General features: G+C 37.6%; 2 protein-coding genes across 2 annotated transcripts in view; both read left to right on the top strand.

The window, feature by feature from the left end:
* Nucleotides 1–1,244: 1,244 nt before the first annotated feature.
* Nucleotides 1,245–6,290, top strand: egr3 (early growth response 3). Its single transcript, XM_056246872.1, has 2 exons — nucleotides 1,245–1,867; nucleotides 4,977–6,290. The coding sequence occupies exons 1-2, from the start codon at nucleotides 1,714–1,716 to the stop codon at nucleotides 6,089–6,091; spliced, it is 1,269 nt and encodes a 422-aa protein (XP_056102847.1). The 5' UTR covers nucleotides 1,245–1,713; the 3' UTR covers nucleotides 6,092–6,290.
* A 5,009-nt stretch (nucleotides 6,291–11,299) lies between these two features.
* Nucleotides 11,300–21,149, top strand: part of bin3 (bridging integrator 3) — a 65,058-nt gene continuing 55,208 nt past the window's right edge. Inside the window, exon 1 of the mRNA XM_056246867.1 lies at nucleotides 11,300–11,452. Within this exon, the coding sequence (XP_056102842.1) occupies nucleotides 11,445–11,452 (8 nt within the window). The 5' untranslated portion in view covers nucleotides 11,300–11,444. The remainder of the gene's footprint in view (nucleotides 11,453–21,149) is intronic.

Here is a 21,149-nt window from a genome sequence, read left to right as displayed (position 1 = left end):
CAGTTACAGTCTTTGTAGAACCCAGACTCAGTCACTGTTGCTTCTTTCTGGTCTTGAGCATCTGTTGCAGTCAGTTGTCTAAACCACTTTAGTTGACGTTTACAAATGATTCATTTGGGCTTTGATTTTTATTTAACTCGCAACAGAAACTATTGAGCACAAACAACAGTCTCCATTGATCACTAAATGATAATCTATTCTCACGGATTTATGACCTTTATATGGACAGTCTGACAGCCCACTTTGACCATATAGTAGGCTACACTGCCTTGGAATATAGCCTAATATCATTTGTAATAATGAAATAATAATTTGTAATCAAGATACAAGGCTATATTGTGCAATCGTACATGCTATGAGTTTCAAGACCTGGCTCTAGACTTTTTTTCTATTTCTTTTGACAGAGGCAAAGATGAGAAAATAAAATCACATGCAAAATTACAAGTCATTGTGTAGGCTATACATCTAATGTCTTGCAATGTAAATGTTAATCTTAATCTGGAAGAGATTTATCCATCCATATTGCAATGTAAAAAGTGGATATGTTGCTGTAACATTGATTCAGTGATTTTAAATAATATATTATTATAATCAAGCTATGTTAATTAAGACCCTTACTTAATAGAATGCTCTTCAACACAGTTGAGTTGCTAGTGATTAAAATGTACAAAATTAAATGATCAATAAATTATGACAACATATGTTTTTTCATTGCTTTAACTCATCAAAATATGTGAAGACATTATATATAGGCTACGTTATACAAGATTTCAGTTTAATGTAAATTAAGTTGAAATGACTTAAACATTCAAGTTTATTGTACTTAAACATTTAAAGCAGCAACTTTTACACTTTGTTTTAAGTGTTCGGCACTGATGCTGCTATGTGCTTTTGTGCAAATGATGCAGCATCGTTGCAGACTTAAAACTTTTCTAGTCAAGACAGCAGCCTATATTTTTTTTAATAATTTTTATAAATCATCGCCGTTTTATAATTTTATATTTAAATGATAAATCTCATAACATCATTTGTAAATGCATTTATTCGGCTTTTGCATGAAACAATGCGTAAATGTACTTTTCCGTGGTAGCCTATAAATGCAGCTTCAGGTGCGTCTTCAGTGGTGCCTTGCAGTGTAGACTAGTTTAAAAGTTTATTATGCAGTCACGCGCTCTCACAGATATAGCGAAATCCATGCTCAAAATATATCTTTAAACCAGTTTTACTCTTCGTCGGGTCCAACTGTCACCTAACCCGATGAAAATGTCCCTTCACTGCTCCACCGAACACTTATCTTCTGCTACCGACTGTAATGTTCCACTATGAGGAGCTTCCATGTGACGTGGAGCGGCCGTCTAGCTTTGTGTGTCCATATATGGTCATCTACGTCACGCGGTTGTTCCGTCCCCCTGTTGAACAAGAAAGCGTTGGAGTTCCCTGTGCTCGCAATAGAGTGAGCAGCTCTACACTTGTGCAATCACCACAACCAACAACATCTCAACATCTACTGCTCCTGAGAAAATAACACTTCACAGAAACCATTTACAAAACCTCGTGAAGAGACATCTGCGCGGTGCTCGTCGCGCGCTTGGATACAATTTCAAAAGGGATTGAGATCTCTTTCTGACGCTTTTCGAGAGATTTCAGAAGACTGGAGATTGATCGGGACGGAACACCTGTGCGTGCTCATTAATGACAGACTGAAGAACTGCTATGACAGGTAAACTAGCGGACAAGATCCCTATTACCATGAGCAGTTTAATCAACACCATACCTGACAGTCTCTATCCAGAAGAAGACATTCCCACTTCTATGAACATTTTCACAAACCCGGACTCCATTTCGCACTACTCGCAGATGAATACAGGTAAGGGCAAAAAGTTTTGAATCACTTCTCCTCAGTGAGCTGTTCTTGGAGTGTGTGACCTGTTGTGTTGGCTGGTCCGAGTAGTTAATCCATGCGGCATCAGTTGTGTTGAAGCCCGCTGAACGCGCGCTGCGCGGCCCCGCAGCACCTGTTAACGCGCGCCTGGTAGCCTATACGAGTTACAGTAGTTTAGTAGCAGAACTCCTGATACTGCAACAGTTGCTATTTGAGACTATATATTTTGAAGAAGAAGAAAAAAATGTGTTCAGAATTAGGCTCATACAGATTTTCAAATGTTCGGATTGATCAGGTTTTATTTTGTGGTGCATTTGGCTACCGAAATACTGAGTAATAATAATAAACGGAATGTGTATGTAGGTTAATTATTTTATGAGATGGCTATTACATATTGATATTGTTATTATAATCAAATGTATTTATGCCATAACAGACTGAGCACTGTAATTTATAGACAGCCATAGACGCGCATTTTCTCAATGGAATTCTGCGATAAAATTTCGTTTAATTTGTCGCCAAATTGTATTCTATAAAGAAGGTGTGTGAAAGTAACCTAGTTAAAATGTTACAGTCACGTGATATGAGTGTGGACAGGTAATATCAGGTAATAGGTAACATTTCTTGCCCACGCGTCACGGGACACGCGGAAACCCTTCGTTATTCACTGGCAATGCCAATGCATGCACAGTCGTGAAATGTATATTTCATATATTTTAATCATATCAAATAATGTCAAAAGCCGTTTCGTTTTCCATTGTGCGCTTTAATTCCGTAAAAAAAACTCTTAATGTCGGGTTGTCCCCGTAGTATTGCACCATGCAGTCTTATAAACTATTCTGTTCTAAATATTATATTTATATTATTTAAAGGTTTTTGATTAGTCAGTGCTTTATACAGTATTGACCCTGTTTCTGACCCTCCGCACGCGCAGGTGGGCGTTTATAAGCGCGCTCTTGGTCTTAAAAAAGCTCGGGCCACAACACGTGAAATATAAAATGTGTAAATTAAAATATATTCAGGCACTGAAGGGTTTATTGCCTGAAATTCACATGCACTTGTTCTTTGTGTTCTTTTTTTACTTTATTCGCGCACCCTTTGAAATGTGTGTTCTTTTTAAAAATCATTTCTCCGCACATAAAAAAAAAGAAAGTATTTAACACATTTTTCTGGAACAGTATTTTTGACTAGAATCCAGTGAACAATAAAAATATAAATTAAAGCGAACTATTGATCAAGATAATGATTCCAGAATATGAGGAATTCCTTCCAGTCAGCTCATCTAATTGTTAGAATTTTTCTCCATAGCCGTATTGTTTTTCTTATTGTCGCTGATTTTACCTTTTGAAATATCAAAAATATTTAAGCTAAAAGCTTTAATAGTTACTGCAAAAAAATACAGGGAAAAAAAATCTAAATACGTGAGAATTTTTAGCTCAGTTTTTTCTATTGGAGTAGCCTCAGCCTTCTTAACCCTAATAATTTGCTACATTAAATCATCTAACGAGGAGCTGTGAAATATCGTAGTTATTATTGAGAGTGAAAGCATAGATCATTCGTCTTCTGATGGAGTTTCATATAGAGCTCTTGATGTGGTTTTCACTCTGCAGGTCAAAAGAGGCGATGCTTCCCACACTTGCGGGAGAGTATTGACCTCGTTTCGTTTATTAAAATATCAAAATGAATTCGAAATATGAATGTTAACTTCCGGCTGAAAACTAGTCCTCAACAAATGCGTGAGTTCTTGAAAAAAAAAGAATAATTTCTCAAAACATGTAGATTATCTTGCATTTCTTGAGTAGAGTTTATTTTAAAATCACTAGTTTATCTCAATCTAAATATAAAATAAAATATAAAATTCAGAATATAGATCTATAAATAGAATATAGAAAAGAAAAAGTTATTGTGATGAAGCCTATAAATTATTATTTTTTGTAGATTTGATATATTTACTCTTTTATATAGATTTTGAGACTCCAATACAACTTTTTGTAAGCACACTTCATTGATATCTCTGTTTATCACAATGTGTCAAGGTGACAAACCCTTCATGTTCTCACAAAGTGTCCTATCAAACGCCCCTGTAAAAGATCCCCAACTTGTGTGTGAAATGCATCCCCACACACAGTTTTTCGTGTTTTTTTACTTATCGCTTCTCCCTCTCTCTCTGATTTTTGCCCGAATGACTCTTTTCCGTCAGACACAGCACAGCATCTCTTCACACATGTACCCTATGTGTTGAACAGATGCGAGGACCATCTGTAATTTCCATTCTGTTTGTTTCTACCGTAAGCCACAATTTGGTGTACACACTGCGATTGCTGTAAGTGCACGTACAAGACTAAACTTAGTGAGCCATCATAAAAAAATATGAAATTTCCAGATACGCGTTGTGATCAGCACTGTATTGTGTTCAACACCATACTTTTGTCAGACATATTAGAAGTGATTGAAGTGACTACAATACAGCAGATCTTTGTTTGGTACATTTTAGAACAGCCGTCAAGTGTCAAGAGAGACATCTCTCTGAAAAGGTGTGGGAGAGAGAGAGAGAGAGAGAGAGAGAGAGAGAGAGAGAGAGAGAGAGAGAGAGAGAGAGAGAGAGAGAGAGAGAGAGAGAGAGAGAGAGTATAAGAGTATCAGTGATGTCAGTCGTGACATCTTGCTGTATTCAGAGAAGCCAAATAAGTTCCAGTCCTACAATTGATACGCAGCCGTTTAGATTTCGTGATAGAAAGACAATAAGTTGGCGAGGGAGGTGAGAGATATTCACTGGAGTCTTGAATCGTTTTGCACTTCTGCTTTTGTCAAAGATCAATATCCACGCCTTCATTTGGACTGATGTGCTTCACTCTCTTCTCTTTTTGTTTGGAACAGGCGATTAACAGAGGCATGCCAAGATGTTGTTTTTGAGACCCACTTAAGAATAAAGTTATAAAACGAGCAGGAGAAAGTTAAGTCAGTAGTTAGTCTATTAGGATATATATTCTCCCAGAGACTCCTAGAATTATCCCACTAGTCACCTTCCCATGCATAAATCGTTTGAGCACTCTTTGGTGGCAATCTGAATTGACATGTCCATTCTGACCCACAGATAACATCATGGACTTGGGGATGGGCGGCGAGAAGGGCAGCGGAGAAATTCAGTACGGCTCCGGGAGTTTCCAGTCTGGTCGAAGCGGACAAACCGTCACCTACCTGGGCAAGTTTGCGTTCGACACCCCTCCATCAGGCAGCATCGGAGGCTCGGGTTGGTGTCCCGACAACAACATCATCAGTCTGGTGAGTGCGGGAATCCTGGGGGTGTCACCGTCACCTGGGAACATCACTACCCAGACGTCTTCGTCGGGCGGCAGCATGGGCGGCCAGTCGTCAGACATGGATCAGGTTTATGCGCCATCCCTCCCTGCCTACTCCACCTGTGGAGAGATATACCCAGAACAGGTGTCGTTCCACCACAGCCCCGCCACGTCCTCGTCTTTACCCTACCCGAGCTCCGACTACCACACCACCTCCAAACCGGGCATGGACGGAAGTCTCTTTTCCATGATCCCAGACTACAACCTCTTCCATCACCAGGGAGACGTAGGGGTGATGGAGCATAAACCCTTCCAAACCATGGACCCTATACGGGTTAACCCACCTCCCATAACTCCCCTCGAGACCATTCGAGCCTTTAAGGATAAGCAACAGATCCATCCCAGCTTTCTCGGTGGGCAACAGCACATTTCCCAACACCATCAACCCTCTCAGACTCTTGCCCTCAAACCAATTCGACCAAGAAAGTACCCCAACCGGCCGAGCAAAACGCCCGTCCACGAGCGCCCGCACGCCTGTCCGGCGGAAAACTGCGACCGGCGCTTTTCCAGATCCGACGAGTTGACGCGCCACCTGCGCATCCACACGGGACACAAACCCTTCCAGTGCCGCATCTGCATGCGATCCTTCAGTCGCAGCGACCATCTGACGACACACATCCGCACACACACCGGCGAGAAGCCCTTCTCCTGCGAGTTCTGCGGACGCAAGTTTGCACGGAGCGACGAGCGGAAGAGGCACGCCAAGGTGCACCTGAAACAGAAGGACAAGAAACCCACGGACAAGGGGAGTAGCGCTGGGGCCGGGGGGAGCCACACCTCTCCTCCCAGTTCCTGTGGGAGCGCGGGACCCAGCAATGCCAATATCATGACCGTCACCACTTGTGCATGAGATGGACTCACGAAGGAAGACTGCGAGGAGAAAAGAAAAGTGACGGTTTCTTTCTCCTCTTAAACACACTTGACTCTTAAACTCTCTCCCTCTCACATTACCCATCCATTTGCTACGGTTTTCATTGATCACAGTGGCATGTTTCTGTAGCCACTATTGTTTTAGGTCAAACGAGTGGGGAATAAGTGGACTAGTGTTGCATGGATGGGAAGGAGAAGGCGGTAAAGATGATGGTTGAAGCAGTCAGGTCAATCGACAGAAAGAGCACTTCATAAGGGTTCGACTCTCAGCTCCGGGGACCAGAGCAATCTCTTGAGATTTTAGGCTTTTCAGTTATTTTTCTTGTATATTGGTTTGTCAGTGAGTTGTCAGATAAAAGTGCACTTTCATTTGCGTAATGTTTTGCAGTCTTTTTTTTTTTTTTTTATAATGATTGTTAATTATTTAATGTTTCTGCGTTATTGTTGTTGTTTTTCAACAGAATGTGCCAAATGTATTTAAATACAGCAGACAGTTTTTTTAAAACAAATACTGTTTGTATTAATCTAATAACTTCATTTCAGATGTTGATTTGGGGGAAAGCCTATACGAGCTCTGAAGGCTCAAGGAGACTGAGTTTCAGGTTGCATTATATTAATATTTCGAAATCCCGTCTGTACAATTAAGGGATGCGAAGGGCGTTTGTTGTCAGCAATGGACTTTCAGTGCAATAAAAAAGAAAAACAACAACAATAGCAAAACAGTCTGGCTCACTTCCACACGTTTACTTTCTAGGGATGAAATGAAGACACAGCTGTGGCCTTTACCTGTCTCGCTTAATTTAGTGCGCAAAAGAGCCAAACCTGCAGTTCTGCAAATCTACTTCTAGTAGAACGATCCGATCCAAACATTTAGCCTTTCTGTTCTTGCTACCTGTATCCCTGCATGCATCTTGTATCATGTCTTTGCTGGAACTGAAGAGATTGCATCAGTCATGATTGAAGACCCACAGCAATATGCATCCAATTCAAACCATGCAGACTGTCAATGAGAGCTACTTTATTTTTATGTGAAAATTGTCCTTTTGTTGTCCTTATTGTCATTGTTTTACTGGACAGTTGTGTTTCCTGCTTCCATCATCCAATATTCTTCATTGGGTCCCTTTTTATGCACATTATATATTCAGCACGCATTTTAACACACATGTACAAAAGATTTTCAAAAAACGAAATCAGCCAAAATGATGGTAATGCTTGCCTATGAGCATCACCACTGGGCAGGATTGATCTTAGGAGTCATTGTTTTGCATTTTTGCCGGCTGAGGCCTGCCTGCTATATGCATGCCATTCAAGATGTTTTTGGATGGGAACAGATTCGACATTTATACTGCTCTCAGGGGCAGAACCGTAATGTGGTATCTCCACGGTTACTCATATCTGGATCATGCCTAGAGATTCTGAATATTAACGATGAGAACGAGAGGGGGTTTTGTACAGATAATTATACAAAAATATTACTACATGTTTTCTACTTGGAATGTACAAAGCAATGTCTTTCAGTATTACAATGTTTGTCCGTGCTCGTGTGTGTGTGTGTGTGTGTGTGTACGTGTGTGTGTGTGCTAATGCATACACAAACACCCGCGTACTTAGATTTTACATTGACTGAATGAATGTTGAAACAAAAGATGTGTTTACATTTTTGTTTTCTTTCTTTCTTTCTTCTGTTTTTGAGATTGTGACTGTACATAGTGCAGAATGTTTTTTAAGTGTGTGTGTGTGTGTGTGTGTGTGTGTGTGTGTGTGTGTGTGTGTGTGTGTGTGTGTGTGTGTGTGTGTGTGTGTGTGTGTGTGTGTGTGTGTGTGTGTGTGCAGGAAAAATCGAGTATTGACTGTGTCAAATGTGATGCATTCTTCAACATTTCATTAAAGTCTCAAATATTAACTGTTATTAATGCAACTTTGCAAACGATGACTTGCGGACACACTGAATGATGTGTTTAATAAATGAATAAACGGTAAGATTATTTGGTGAAAAAAAGCAAAGCATAATCTGTGTATCTCATTACCTTATAAGCAAACTATGCATACAAAACAAATCATTTTAAATATATAGCACTACCATTTAGTTTACTACAGTTATGTTTAACAGATTTAAAATAAAAAAAATGTTGAGTTTTTAATAAAAATACACACTCGGCTTACATTCCCACAGAAAAATTGTAAAACTTCCATGTCATACTCTTGGTAGGCTCTCGCCATGGCAGAATTTCTTTTTTGTTGAATAATTATTAGAACAGTGGCATTTAAGGATTATTTTGGATTTTGAATAATTAAACATACGGAAATAATTCAACCATTATGTGACGGTCCTTAATTAAAAATGCAGCTCCTCATAGGCAATATAGAAAATGTTCATCAGGTTATATAGCTCTTGCATCCTAGATAACAAAAAAAATAAAAAAAATAAATGCAGTGTTTATCTGGGGTGCAAAACGGTAATGACACAACCCAAATATTGATCCATAAAACTCATCTACATACCGCTGAAATCTGCCGAAAGCTAAACAAGCATTCTGAATGTATACATTGGCATTATTGTCTTGAATAATGCATCGAAATGGCAGAATGTCAGAGTTGTGTACACAAGTTAGTTTGCACCTCTTAACCTCTCTCAATGTAACTGAAGAAGGGAAATATTACAGTGCTGATGGGTTAGATTTCTGATTGGAGAGTGTAAATGTTGAGTTATATCAGGTTCTGTAACATCGGGTTCTGTTCAAGGCCATTTTTAGAGAGATATCTTCATTTCTGAAGCACACATGCTATGAGAACTATTGTTTTTCAGAAATAATACATACAAAAACAGCTTGTGGCTTTTTTTTTTGTTGTTTTTTTGATATATCTGTTATTTTCTTTTTTCTTTCTGTGCCAAGACACATCAGAATGCAGGGCCAAACTGCAGCGGTAAAAATAGCGAAGCAGTTCTTACAGATCAGATACGATACCCGGTGGAGTTGTGTGCATGCATGTGCGTTTCTCCAGTTTGAGGAGAGCATTTTACATTAGGAGCTGACACGTTATAGAGATTCAAAAAGAAATTCGTTTGACAATTAGAATGTGCGCCAGTAATTCAAATGTAAAACGCAATGTCCATCATAACTCTGATTTTATTATATGCTACTACAAGTAGAAGTCTTCCTCATAAAGTTCTGTGAAGCAACAAGCAATCGTGACCTCCAGAAAACTTGTGTGTGTGTGTGTGTGTGTGTTTGTGTTTTGAGCATGCATGCATGCTTCTGTATATCTGTGCTGAGTGCTTCCATGTCCATATTTTCCTTTGTTTTTTAATATGTGAGTCAATGTCATTAGAATTGCCAAGACTGAATTGCAGTGTCTCAACATCATTTGCATTTAATCTAGAACTTTGTGAACGTTTACTAAGGAGTCGATCTGTTTTTTGGGGTAAATAGATATCGTGACGAGTCTCACAACAACACCCCCCCTCCTCGTCATGGTCTCAGCATGACTGTTCACCGTCCGGCTTTGGATCAGAGCCAGGATGAACAGCCTTGTTTGTCCCAAACTTGCAGGCTTGGCTGCCCTGGAACAATATGCACAGAGGAGCGAACAGAGATGTAAATGTGGCCCTAGTCAGCTCTGAAGCAGGCCCTGTTTCACAACACTGATTCACTGTTGTTTACCTGATTATTTTGCTCCCTGTAACCCTCTCATTATGGCCGGTCATTAAAGACATTTACCATGATGCTGTCCACTGCGCTGTACATGATCAGAGACATCTTCTCTACAAAAAAAAACAAAAAAAAACAGAAGGGAAACAAGAAAGTCATCTTTATTAATGGCCATCCGTTCTCATAATGTTTGCGGTTTATAGTGTGCAAATAAATAATTTGTTGTGTGGCAGATATTTTGGTATCCGTATTTTTTTTTTCTGGACTGTATCTCTTACTGCATGTCTTGCATGTCTCTTTTCAGATGGAGGCACTTAGAGTTGTTCGTGGTCACTTTTATGAGTGTGAGAGACACACAACCATGGGATTTAGCTCAGTAGAAGAAAGGATCTTTTGATACGTTTTTACCTCCTGTTACTTCCATTGCCTTATAATAAGGCCCAGTGGTAAAGTCTTTTAATTGTTCACAAAATTAATTGATGTTATCCTTTTGTGGAGAGGAAATGTTCACTTGGCTTCTGATTTTGTTGTAAATTCAATGTTTTCCAGTTGATGCGTACTTGAACACACACCTGAATAAAATACAACTGAATCCATTTTTGATTGTCTTTTTTGTGTTGCACATGTAAAAAATAAACAACTATGCAAACAACTGAAAACATTAAGAATAAATGACCAAAATTGGTTGTCTGAATGCATACATTTTACAAAATAATAATAAATAATAATAATATTTAATATATTTAATATTTAAGCCTATATATATATTTATATAATCTATAGGAATTATATAGAACAATAACTATAACATATTCAGAAAGTGATCCCAACTATATGTTCCTGCGTGTTGTTTTAGTAGTAGTTTGGACTTATTCTCATAGAATTAGAACGATTATTAAAACTTTATAATTACAGTTATCGTTATCATCCTTGGTGTGAAAGGCCCTTATCTTATCGTCCTTTATGTGAACGGGCATTTAAATATTTCATTAATAGAACCCATTTACATGAGATTGTCTTTAATTGCTCAACAAAAATCTTATATTTTAACCTGAACTCCAACATTTCTCATTAGATTGAACCATTTTACGCACTCAGGTAAGGTTACCTGAGCTTCATTGTGTCACAATGTGTTTACTTCTACTTACTACTAAATATTTTTAGGAGAAACATTTGAGACAAAGTTCATAGGCCAACTTAAACTAACATACCTGAGAACTCAAACTTCACAGAGCTTTGAAAAGCAACTTCCGACTTCGAGTAATAATAACACTTTGCACTGGTTTAGAAAACCTTTTGAATGTTTTCTCGATGTTTTCTCGATCAATCGACAGTCGTTATAGCTACGTTTTCTTTAAAGAATGCTCGAAAACAACGCTGAAAATAAATCACTAAGCGAAACTAAGAATATATGTCTCATTACAATAATTTGGTTATTTTACAATCATAAACGCATTCTAATCTCAGTGTGTGTGTGTGAATGGCTCGCGCGATACCTGTTGGCTGTTGCGCGCTTGTAGTTTGACCTCTTCGCTTTCCGTAGTTTAAATCCTCTCGACCTCTGACTTGCAGTAAACTTCTCTACTTCCTGCTTGCTGTCCGACTCTCAAAAGCCTGAAAAGGCGATGTTTTTAACAGAAAGGGATTACATTTCGATTGATTTGGACTGAATTTGAGCACAAGATGAGCTGGTATGTATCACAACGCCTATGTGGATTAATAAATACTAATAAATCGGTTGTTTACGAGCGACGTGAAGTGCCGCTGGTTGTGTATCAATACACAGTGAACTTCCTTCCTAGACTGCACTTCGAGCGTTCGAACACAACTAAAATGCTGTCTGGTTAGGCAGCGCGCGTGCTTTTGACACACAGCCGTTGACTGTGGCTAGCAAGCTAATTTAACCGTGTTTGAGGTTACGAATGAGTTTACTGCCTATTTAAACTCCGAAAAGCGACGTTTGGTTGTTGATAATTCAGATTTGTTTGAAATGTTCAGTATTTCACGCTTTCAATTGATCTCTATTGTTAGCATTTAGTGTCTTTCCCAAGTTACAGTAGCTAAGTTGGCTCACAAGTCCTCAGAGACACAATGTTTACAGTTTGATTTATCAATGTTCTACTTCTTATATAACGTTACTTTATGAGTAGCAGCTATAGGTTATTTGATTCTTATTTGTAGCTCATTTAATTATAAAAGAGCATCAAATGTAGACACCCTGTGATATGTGTACGTCTAAATGCATGACTTATTTACAATGGGTTTTGGAGTCTGGAACAGGAACATTTAATGTATTCTGTATTAAGAAAACCATAAGAACTCATAATAAACCAGTAGCCTTCACTGATCTGAAGAACCTATAATGTTACATCACAAACCATATAAATCCAAAGAACTATACAGTACACATGAATCTTCTAGATCCCAAGGATGTTCTTTGCTAAGGTGTCTTCAAAAGAAACACCGAAGAACCTATTTTTAAGTGTAGTTCCCTTCATCAGTCTCTGAGTCTGTGTTTCACTAGATTCCAGTAAACTAGAGACTTTTAAGCATTTGTTTTAGGTTGAACACAATGGACCACTGTCGACTTGTGTAGTTTTGCCTTGTCAGTTTGTTTTGCTTCCATCAAGATGTAAGAGAACTTAGGAAAGACATTGCCATTAAACTACAAAGGTTTGGCGGATTTGTGTTTAGATAACATAATAATTTGCCACGCTGCTCCAACAAATACACAGTGATTTTGTGCTGATTATGTTTTTCAGTTCAGCGGCGCTTATATGTTCATGATGCGATTTGTAATGCTGTATGTATAGTAATCGTTATGTCCACTACAGTAACACTTGACAGCTGGCATTTAAATTTCATTTGCATCCTTTTCATGTGCATCCGTAAAGTCGTAATGCAAGGAAAGTAGCAACAGATTTCTTTTTGTTGCATATTGTGGCGAACATCCGGGTCGAACGAATTTTCGAAAATAAAAAAAGGTTACACTTTATTTTAAGTTGTCATTGTTAGTGTAATTGTATATTTAAGTACTGAGTAATATTAATTAACCACATGTACTTACTATAGTGTTAGGGTTTGGTTGAGGGTTAGTTGCATGTAATTATGCATAATTTACTGTTATTACTATAGTAGTAAGTACATGTAACAAGGACACTGTAAAATAAACTTGGTTCTGTGCATCTGTTGTTGATTGGATGAAGGCAGATCTGAATGTGAGCTTGAAGTCAGTTGTAAGAAAGAGACACAGTTTAATCTGAAGATTGAGTTCTGACATTTTGATTTAGGCCTATAATTACACGGTCGAAAAAAAAAAAATGATATGCATGGTTGAATAGTTCAGAATAAAATCAAAAATAGAACACAGGTTTGGTGATTTTCCGATTCACGCCGACTTTAATATCATGTAATTGTCCAATAATAACTTGATTAGACTGCATGCAGCAAAGCTGACTTGGCTCTTTAAGGTCACAGTTCTCAGTCTGAACGATTGGCATAATGTGAATGAACTTGGGATGCTGAGATGAACAGGCATGTGTTTGTTTTGGCTCATCACGGCTTTGTGACCACACTAGAGCGATCCAGTACAGGCAAAAATGAGTTAAGTCATAATTCATAAAGTCCACTCTCTCTGGCTGAAGCGATTGAGGATTTTAACGTCACAGAACATCAAAACGTCATTCTTTAAAGAGTCCAGTCCAAAGCAGAGACGAGATTGCTTTTCTGGCCTTTCCTTTTGACGTATTTAACATTCTACCATTTGCATTGTAAGAGGTTGGACTTTGGAAATTGAATCGGCGTCACAGGGCTCTTCTGAAAGGTCAGTGGCCAGCAGAGGATGCTTCCTCTCCAGTGTGCTTAGTGTTGGGGTGAAAGAATCCTTTATGAACCAGGCTGACCCACTTCATTCATTCAGGGCCTCTTGCTAGATAGAGTGACGTGGTCGTTCTGACACCGGGGTCGCCCTGAAAACAATTACCGCTCCCTAGTCGTCAACCAAGTCTCTGTACTCCTCGGAGATAAGATCCCGGCGTAAAACTGCAGTCTCAACAGATAGAGCTTCCATTAGCTGACTTCTCCACTCGGGCTGATGTGTAGCGTGAGTCAAGTTTGCCTGTTCTCCGCGTAATTTTTGCTGCAAGTCTGAACTAGGCTTTTGTTCGTGCTTCTGTCACTCGCACGTCTGCGATTGCGCTGATAGCGTAAAGCCTTTGATTTCAGAACAGGGCACCTTTCATGATTCTGTGAGTGTGAATGGAGAGGATTTTGTTTAGGTCGACTTGAAAGTGTCATTTAGTATCTCTGCAGAATTACCAGAAGTCATGTAACGCTTTATTTTAATTGTAAAAATCACATCAGTTGGCCAATAGGTCAGGCCTTGAGCGTGAATTTGTAGGGTTTGGGGCATAAGCTATGAAGAAAAAAAAAATAGTTCCATCCATCCATCCATCCTTACTTACTTACTTAACTTATACTTACTTATACTTACTTACTTACTAACTTATACTTACTTACTTTTACTTACTTATACTTACTTACTTATACTTACTTACTTATACTTATATGTATACTTATACTTATATTTATACTTACTTATACTTACATACTTATTCTTACTTATACTTATACCGGTACTTTCTTATACTTGCTTATACTTATACTTATACTTTTACTTACTTATACTTATACTTACTTACTTATACTTACTTATACTTATACTTACATACTTATACTTACTTATACTTATTCTTACTTATACTTATACTTATACTTATACTTACTTACTTATACTTATACTTACTTTTACTTACTTATACTTACTTACTTATACTTATACTTATACTTACTTATACTTACTTACTTATACTTATACTTATACTTACTTATACTTACATACTTATACTTATACTTACTTACTTATACTTACTTATACTTATACTTACTTACTTATACTTATACTTATACTTACTTTTACTTACTTATACTTACTTATACTTACTTACTTATACTTATACTTACTTATACTTACTTACTTATACTTACTTATACTTATACTTACTTTTACTTACTTACTTATACTTACTTACTTATACTTATATTTATACTTACTTATACTTACTTACTGACTTACTTATACTTACTTTTACTTACTTACTTAAAGGCACACTGTGGAATTTTTGGCCACTAGGGTGCGCTCGACCTGTAATTTTCACGTCTAGTGCCCCTAGAGGCCACAAACGCCGCAGCATTGTCGCAAAAGTCAACAAACAGTCAACCGGTCAACCTCCCGTGTCTGCTACCAGATGAATTGCATACAAATTAAACAAAGGCTGTAGCTAGTTGTTAAGTTGCAGCCCTGTTTCGTTTCAAAATCGGAGGATAAAGTGTCTGCTGAATGCAAACCTTTCCCAATATTTATAAAATTTATATTTGTACTAACATTTAGCTACCAGATTGATAATTCGCTAACTTACTCTACTAGCATTCCTTGTTACATTAAGTTAAATGGAGGAGGACAATATAGAATCAGTAACATGGCCAGGCAGAGAACAAATTTGAAAAAATAGAGATATTGTGCAAGCAATATATTTAACTTACTAGTCCAAAAGCATGACGGCCAGGTCAGCATCGGTCGGGAATCCCTCATCCTCCTTTATCGCACGCCAGCGAGGGAACGCTTGACCAATGTTTATTCTCGTCCTTGCTTTTAGTTTATCACTCTCCCTTTTTCTTTTTTTGGTCTCCTCTGACAAAATCTTTGCTTTCTTCGCTTTCTTCCGAGTAGCTGTTGATTCAGCCATGACGACAACATACAGACGCCAGCAATCAAACGCGAGTTGAGCTCTCACGTTAGAATCTGAGGAAGTTGTGGGTGGTGGGGGAAGTGACGTATGCCGTAAAGCGGTCGAATTTTGTAGTTCTTTTTGTGCTCGGGTTCCTACCCGAAACCCGAAGTTACATAGTGCTAGTAAAAGCGATACAGACACCTTCAGGCTTCGGCAGACTTGTCATTCAACCTATTGTAAGTCGATGTACCATCTCAATGGGTTTTGGTAATATATTATAAAGGTTGAAAAGTTCCACAGTGTGCCTTTAATGTTTTTTCCTTTTTTTTTTTAGTGGTCACCTGTCCAAATGCTTAAATTCATGATTTTCAGTTGAACCAGGAATATTAGTGTTAAGGATTTTTTTCTATAGTGTTACAGACCAAGAAAACCTAACTACAAGTGTGAACACACCCCTACTTCTCCAAACTCATTTATAGCAGACCTCTAAAGTTATAGCTAGAAATGGGTCTTACACTATAACCGGACATGATGCCACAAATTGTGTCACTCTTCCATGTTAACCTCGAGTTTCCTGACCAGCCACAACTGTAATGAACTAAAATGTATTTGCTCTGTCGGGCTGGGAAATCCCGCCCACAGTAAAATCTCAATGGTCCATAATTCTGCTCCACGAAGCTGTATTGAGCATCAAATATGGTCTGTTTGGCTGTCACTTCTTTCACCTCAGTAAAGACTGTGTTAGAGAGTTTTTCTTAACTGTACTATAAACATGCATTAAGTTGCGCCAAGCTGTGCAGCACAAGTTTTAATTACAGTTTCTAAATGTTCAAAACTGAAACCAAAAATACTCTGACAGTGGCCATCATGTGACCATTATCTCTTCAGACACCACCTGATGTCCACAGTTTCTACACTGAGTTTGGATGGTCAACACTGTAATTAACAGATTAAAATGGACGGTTAATTACCACTCATTACCGTCTTGTTTTGATGTCCAAAAGACGCCATTGGTTGACATAACAAACTCAGTATTTAGCAGCAGCAGCCCTGTAATGATATCATGCACAAATTTGCAAACCAAAATGACGTGATGCCACACAGGATACTGTTGTGAACGATATCTCCATAAATAATATTTCATATTCTGTCTCACTATACCGCAGACAGGAAGTTCCTATAATAAACCCCTGGTATTTTCCCATAACCCTTTAAATATCTCTGATATTAGATTTACTTCTTAGAAAGTTAGATGATAAAAGCATATATTGAAATACATATGTGACAATCTTTTAAATTAAACAAACATTTAAATGTTTATTGATAGCTTTTTACGAGGTTTGACAAGTAATGCACCTAAATCCACCAAAATTCACTTACTTTACTGCTTCCGCAGTGATAATGATCCTAAAGTGTGTTAATATTGCATCTTGTTTTAAGTGTTTTCCTTCCTTCAGTTTATGTGACCTCTTTAAGAGCATGGGATCGGATCGTACGGTCTAACCGCTTACTTAAATAAGGCTGTATGTAAAAATGGCCTTGTATGCGAAGAACCTTCGCTGCAGATTCCCACAGTACAAAATCATCCCACTGAATTTCTTCCTTCCTGTCAGAACCTTGACATCCTGTCAAGCCTTGACATTGTGACTTACAGCAGCCTGGTTAAACGATCCCACAGCTCGGGTGTTAATATGGTAATCTTTATTAGTAGATTCTGAAGGAATAGTTCATCACCAAATGAGCAATCTGTCATTGTTTATTCACCCTGTTTTCCAGCTCATAAGACTGACTTCCATGAAACACAAAAGTTCTTAGATATACTTCTCTTTTTCCATACATTGAAAGTAAATGGTGACAGATGCTCTCAAGCTCCAAGAAAAGTTTAAAAATGCACCATTAAAAACCCCATAAGACTGGCCCACATGACTCATGTGCTATATTCTGAAGTCATAGAATGGTTTTCTGTGTTTAACAGGACCGAAAGTCGGTATTAACGAAAATTGTTGATGACATAACCAGTGATGTTCGATGATGCCTGAGTTGTGACGCTGGAAGGAGGCGTTGATGTGAAACATAGAAACTTGTCAAAGTAGCCTAGTCTTTAATAATGTTAATGAAGGAAGTGATTTTAATTTTCCATGTAGTGTTTCAATAACATTGTAAAATGATACGAATTAGCTTTTTTTTTTTATGGGTGCCATGCATAAATTAGCAACATGCAAAATGTTTTGAATTCAAAAACTCATTGGGTCTCATTCACTTATAATTATTTATATTAGAGTATTTCATGTAAAGATTCTGCATAATTCACAGCATCTACATGCGTGCAAATTTGTTATCTTCATTCTAATATTAATATTATTTTTGAGAGTATTCTGAATGAGCGAGTGTCCAATGTTATTAATTTGCATTAAAACATGGCCAAACCATCTCCATATAAGGGGTTTCTGTATGTTGAAATACATTTAAAGGCGATCTATTATGCAAAATTCTCTTTTATATTGTTTTTGAACAAAATTGTGTCCGCAGTGTGTGTACACAGCCATCCTATTGTGGTAAAAATCTGCCCACTCCTTTTGTTATTATCCCCATAAATATAAAACCGTGTCTCCAAAGTGATAATTGTTACAGGCCCCGCCCTCGAATGGCGATTGAATCTGCCTTATTAGCATAGCTCCGCCCCTCAGTGAGCTGTACACAGTCTGCCATGTTTATCTCCTCGCCACAGCATTTAACAGCAGCATTCAAGTAAGAAAGCTATTCTTATTAAAGCTACTAAAGTTATTCAATCAAGAGTGAGTGATTTTCTGTTTTTCTTTTGTTTGATTCATATTAACAGCACATAGCAGCAGGTTCTGTATATTACACTGCTTTTACTTTAATACGCAGATCTAATATACACATAACAAACTGTTTATGTGAACTTTGTGTGTTTTTGACATAACCTTGAGTCTATTTGACAGTTTAGGCGCAATAAGAAGTGAAAGAGAACTTTAGTTTTTTTAATACTCCCGGGACGCTCCCCCTGACGGGCAGCTTTCCTTCAGCTTTAAAATGCATGCAAATAATAAACTTTTATGATGATGAAGAACTGCAATGTCACGTGAGCGTGACCGCGATAGAGATGATAATCATGTTTAGTTTTTGTCACAGTATCAGAGGCACGAGTTGTAAAGGCTCTGCCCTCTTCTGGATAGGGGGCGGGGAGCAGCAGCTCATTTACATTTAAAGATACATGAAAGAGAAAGAGACTCAAAAATGGACATTTACAACATGGTATAAGAATGATCTTTGGGGTATTTTGAGCTGGTTCTTCACAGACACATTCTGGGGACACTTGAGACGTATATTATATCTTGTAAAAAGGGGCATAATAGGTCCCCTTTAAGATAACATTTTACATCTCGTAAGCCCAGACAGATTGTGTGTGTGTGTGTGTGTGTGTGTGTGTGTGTGTGTGTGTGTGTGTGTGTGTGTGTGTGTGTGTGTGTGTGTGTGTGTGTGTGTGTGTGTGTGTGTGTGTGTGTGTGTGGTATCAGTTGTTCCTACATTTTTCAATTTTAGAAAACATTTTAGTATGAGGAAGTCATTGTTAAATCATGATTTATTCATGAAAAGTTTGTACCAGTTTTATTTTAGTATCTGATATTCTTTCTTTGTTAATATTTTGAATTTGAATTTGTTTTTGCCATTTTTTTTATTCTTTTTTTTTAAATGTCTATTTATATTAATTTTTCCTTTTAGTTTTTGTAGTTTTTGTTTGTAGTTAATTTAATGTCATCTTATACTATTATTATACTGTTGTTATTTTTTTAATGGTTTTACTTTTACTGTATGATAATAACCCTGGTGTGTGCGTAGTTCATTCACAAATTTGTGCGTACGCACGGTTACTGAATGAGACCCAATGAGCGTCCATGAATGAAAATCCATTTTCTTTCAGTGTTGAATGGATTTCCTGTGTCAAATCATTTAGAAGATGTAGTTGAGCAATTCTTACTGACGCGTGGCTTGCTTACGAAGATGAACTCACCTTTCTGACGACAGAAGAAAATACAGGTCACTTGATGTTGCAACTCACTACGTCATCACAGATGAAACAATTGACTTCATTCTGGCTTCTTACTTTCTCTTCTTTTGCTTGCCGAGCTTGAGTGATGGCTGTTTATGTAATTTTGGCAGTAGTGAACTGTTTTTGGGGTGAGTCAGCGGTAGGACTTCAGGAAGTTCAGTGGGTGATGACTTGTAGTTTTCCATGATGATTTAGGCATAACAGCAGTATAACAAAAGGTGAACTTTATGTTCCTTGGAACGGGGCTGTTTCTTATCTTATCTATCTTGTATATCTATAAATCTATTTTTTATATCTTGTATTTTATCCCCCCAAAATTGTTTTTTTTGGTGAATATATATTATACACGCGCACACACACTTTTTTTTAAGGTTAAATCTATTATTTTAATTAATCTACGATCACAGGGAACACACACGCACATATACATCCAACTGTGCCATGTCATTTCTGTTCCACACACACACACAGACACACACACACACACACACACCTCTCTTTCCATCCCATTAGCTCACACACCTTAGCTTTGACGCAGCTGGCATCGCAGCGTTTCTGTCATCCCCAGCTGTCCATCAATCTTCTGGAGCCATACCTCTGTCACGTCAATAATAGTTAGTGTAGATGTGTGTGCGTGAGAGAGGTGCCTGCTCTGCCAGCAGTGGAAAACGTGTTTTTCTGTCTCTCTCTCTATAGGTCTAACCCAGGTGTAATTACTAAACAACGCATGAGACAGAGAAGAGGGGGGGCGAACGGTTAATTGCTGCTTTTCACTTAAGGAAAGTTGTGAGAACAGGGGATGGGAATGTGATGCCATTGTGCCACGTCGTCATTGACCGGTTCAATGTAGTGTCAATTTAAACCCACACAATTAGGAATGGACACTATATGTGATCATAACGGCGTTGATCAATATTATATTATATTTTTTTTAATCAACATAATATAAGGTTTAGGGCTGAGTGGTGTATTGAATACTCTTAGTATATTCAGATTATTTTGCTGACAATGTAAAATGTTGTGGCTATTTTAATGACTTTTATTTTTCAATTGATTAAAAACAATCATGTCATTAGACTAACTTTTAAGTTAGTTGATTGAAAACTCGTGTCATCTCTCAGAAATGATCACGAAACTCCTTCTTGACTTTTCTCATGTTAAAATGTTTTCGTAATAATATATGTAGGTAAATATTGCTGTTTATTTGGTGAATATAAATGAAAATATTCTACATTGTGCTCATTTAGTAAAAACTCTTGATGTAAAATAACTCTTTTGTAAAATAATAATGAACTTTTTGAGTTTAACAATTTGAATCTAATTTACTTCTATGGCTAAAAAAGGCTAGAAAAAATAAAAAAAATATTTATTTACATTCACAACCGTACAGTTCAGAAGTTTGGGGTCGCTAAGATTGTTAAAATATTTTTTAAAGAAGTGCTCATCAAGGCTAATCTGATCAAAAATACAGTACAAATAGTACTATTTAAAAATATTACAATTTAAAATAACTATTCTATTTTAATA

The sequence above is a fragment of the Rhinichthys klamathensis genome, unplaced genomic scaffold (genome assembly GCF_029890125.1).
Source record: "Rhinichthys klamathensis goyatoka isolate OS25496 unplaced genomic scaffold, OSU_Roscu_1.1 h1tg000040l_1, whole genome shotgun sequence".
Classification (NCBI taxonomy): Eukaryota; Metazoa; Chordata; class Actinopteri; order Cypriniformes; family Leuciscidae; genus Rhinichthys; species Rhinichthys klamathensis.
This window is presented reverse-complemented; position numbering and strand designations above follow the sequence as displayed.

Excerpts from the sequence above, each read along its gene's own strand:
- egr3 (XM_056246872.1), top strand. The coding sequence starts at position 1,714 with ATGACAGGTAAACTAGCGGACAAGATCCCTATTACCATGAGCAGTTTA. Across the intron at positions 1,868-4,976 it reads CTACTCGCAGATGAATACAG|ATAACATCATGGACTTGGGG; the intron begins GTAAGGGCAAAA and ends TCTGACCCACAG.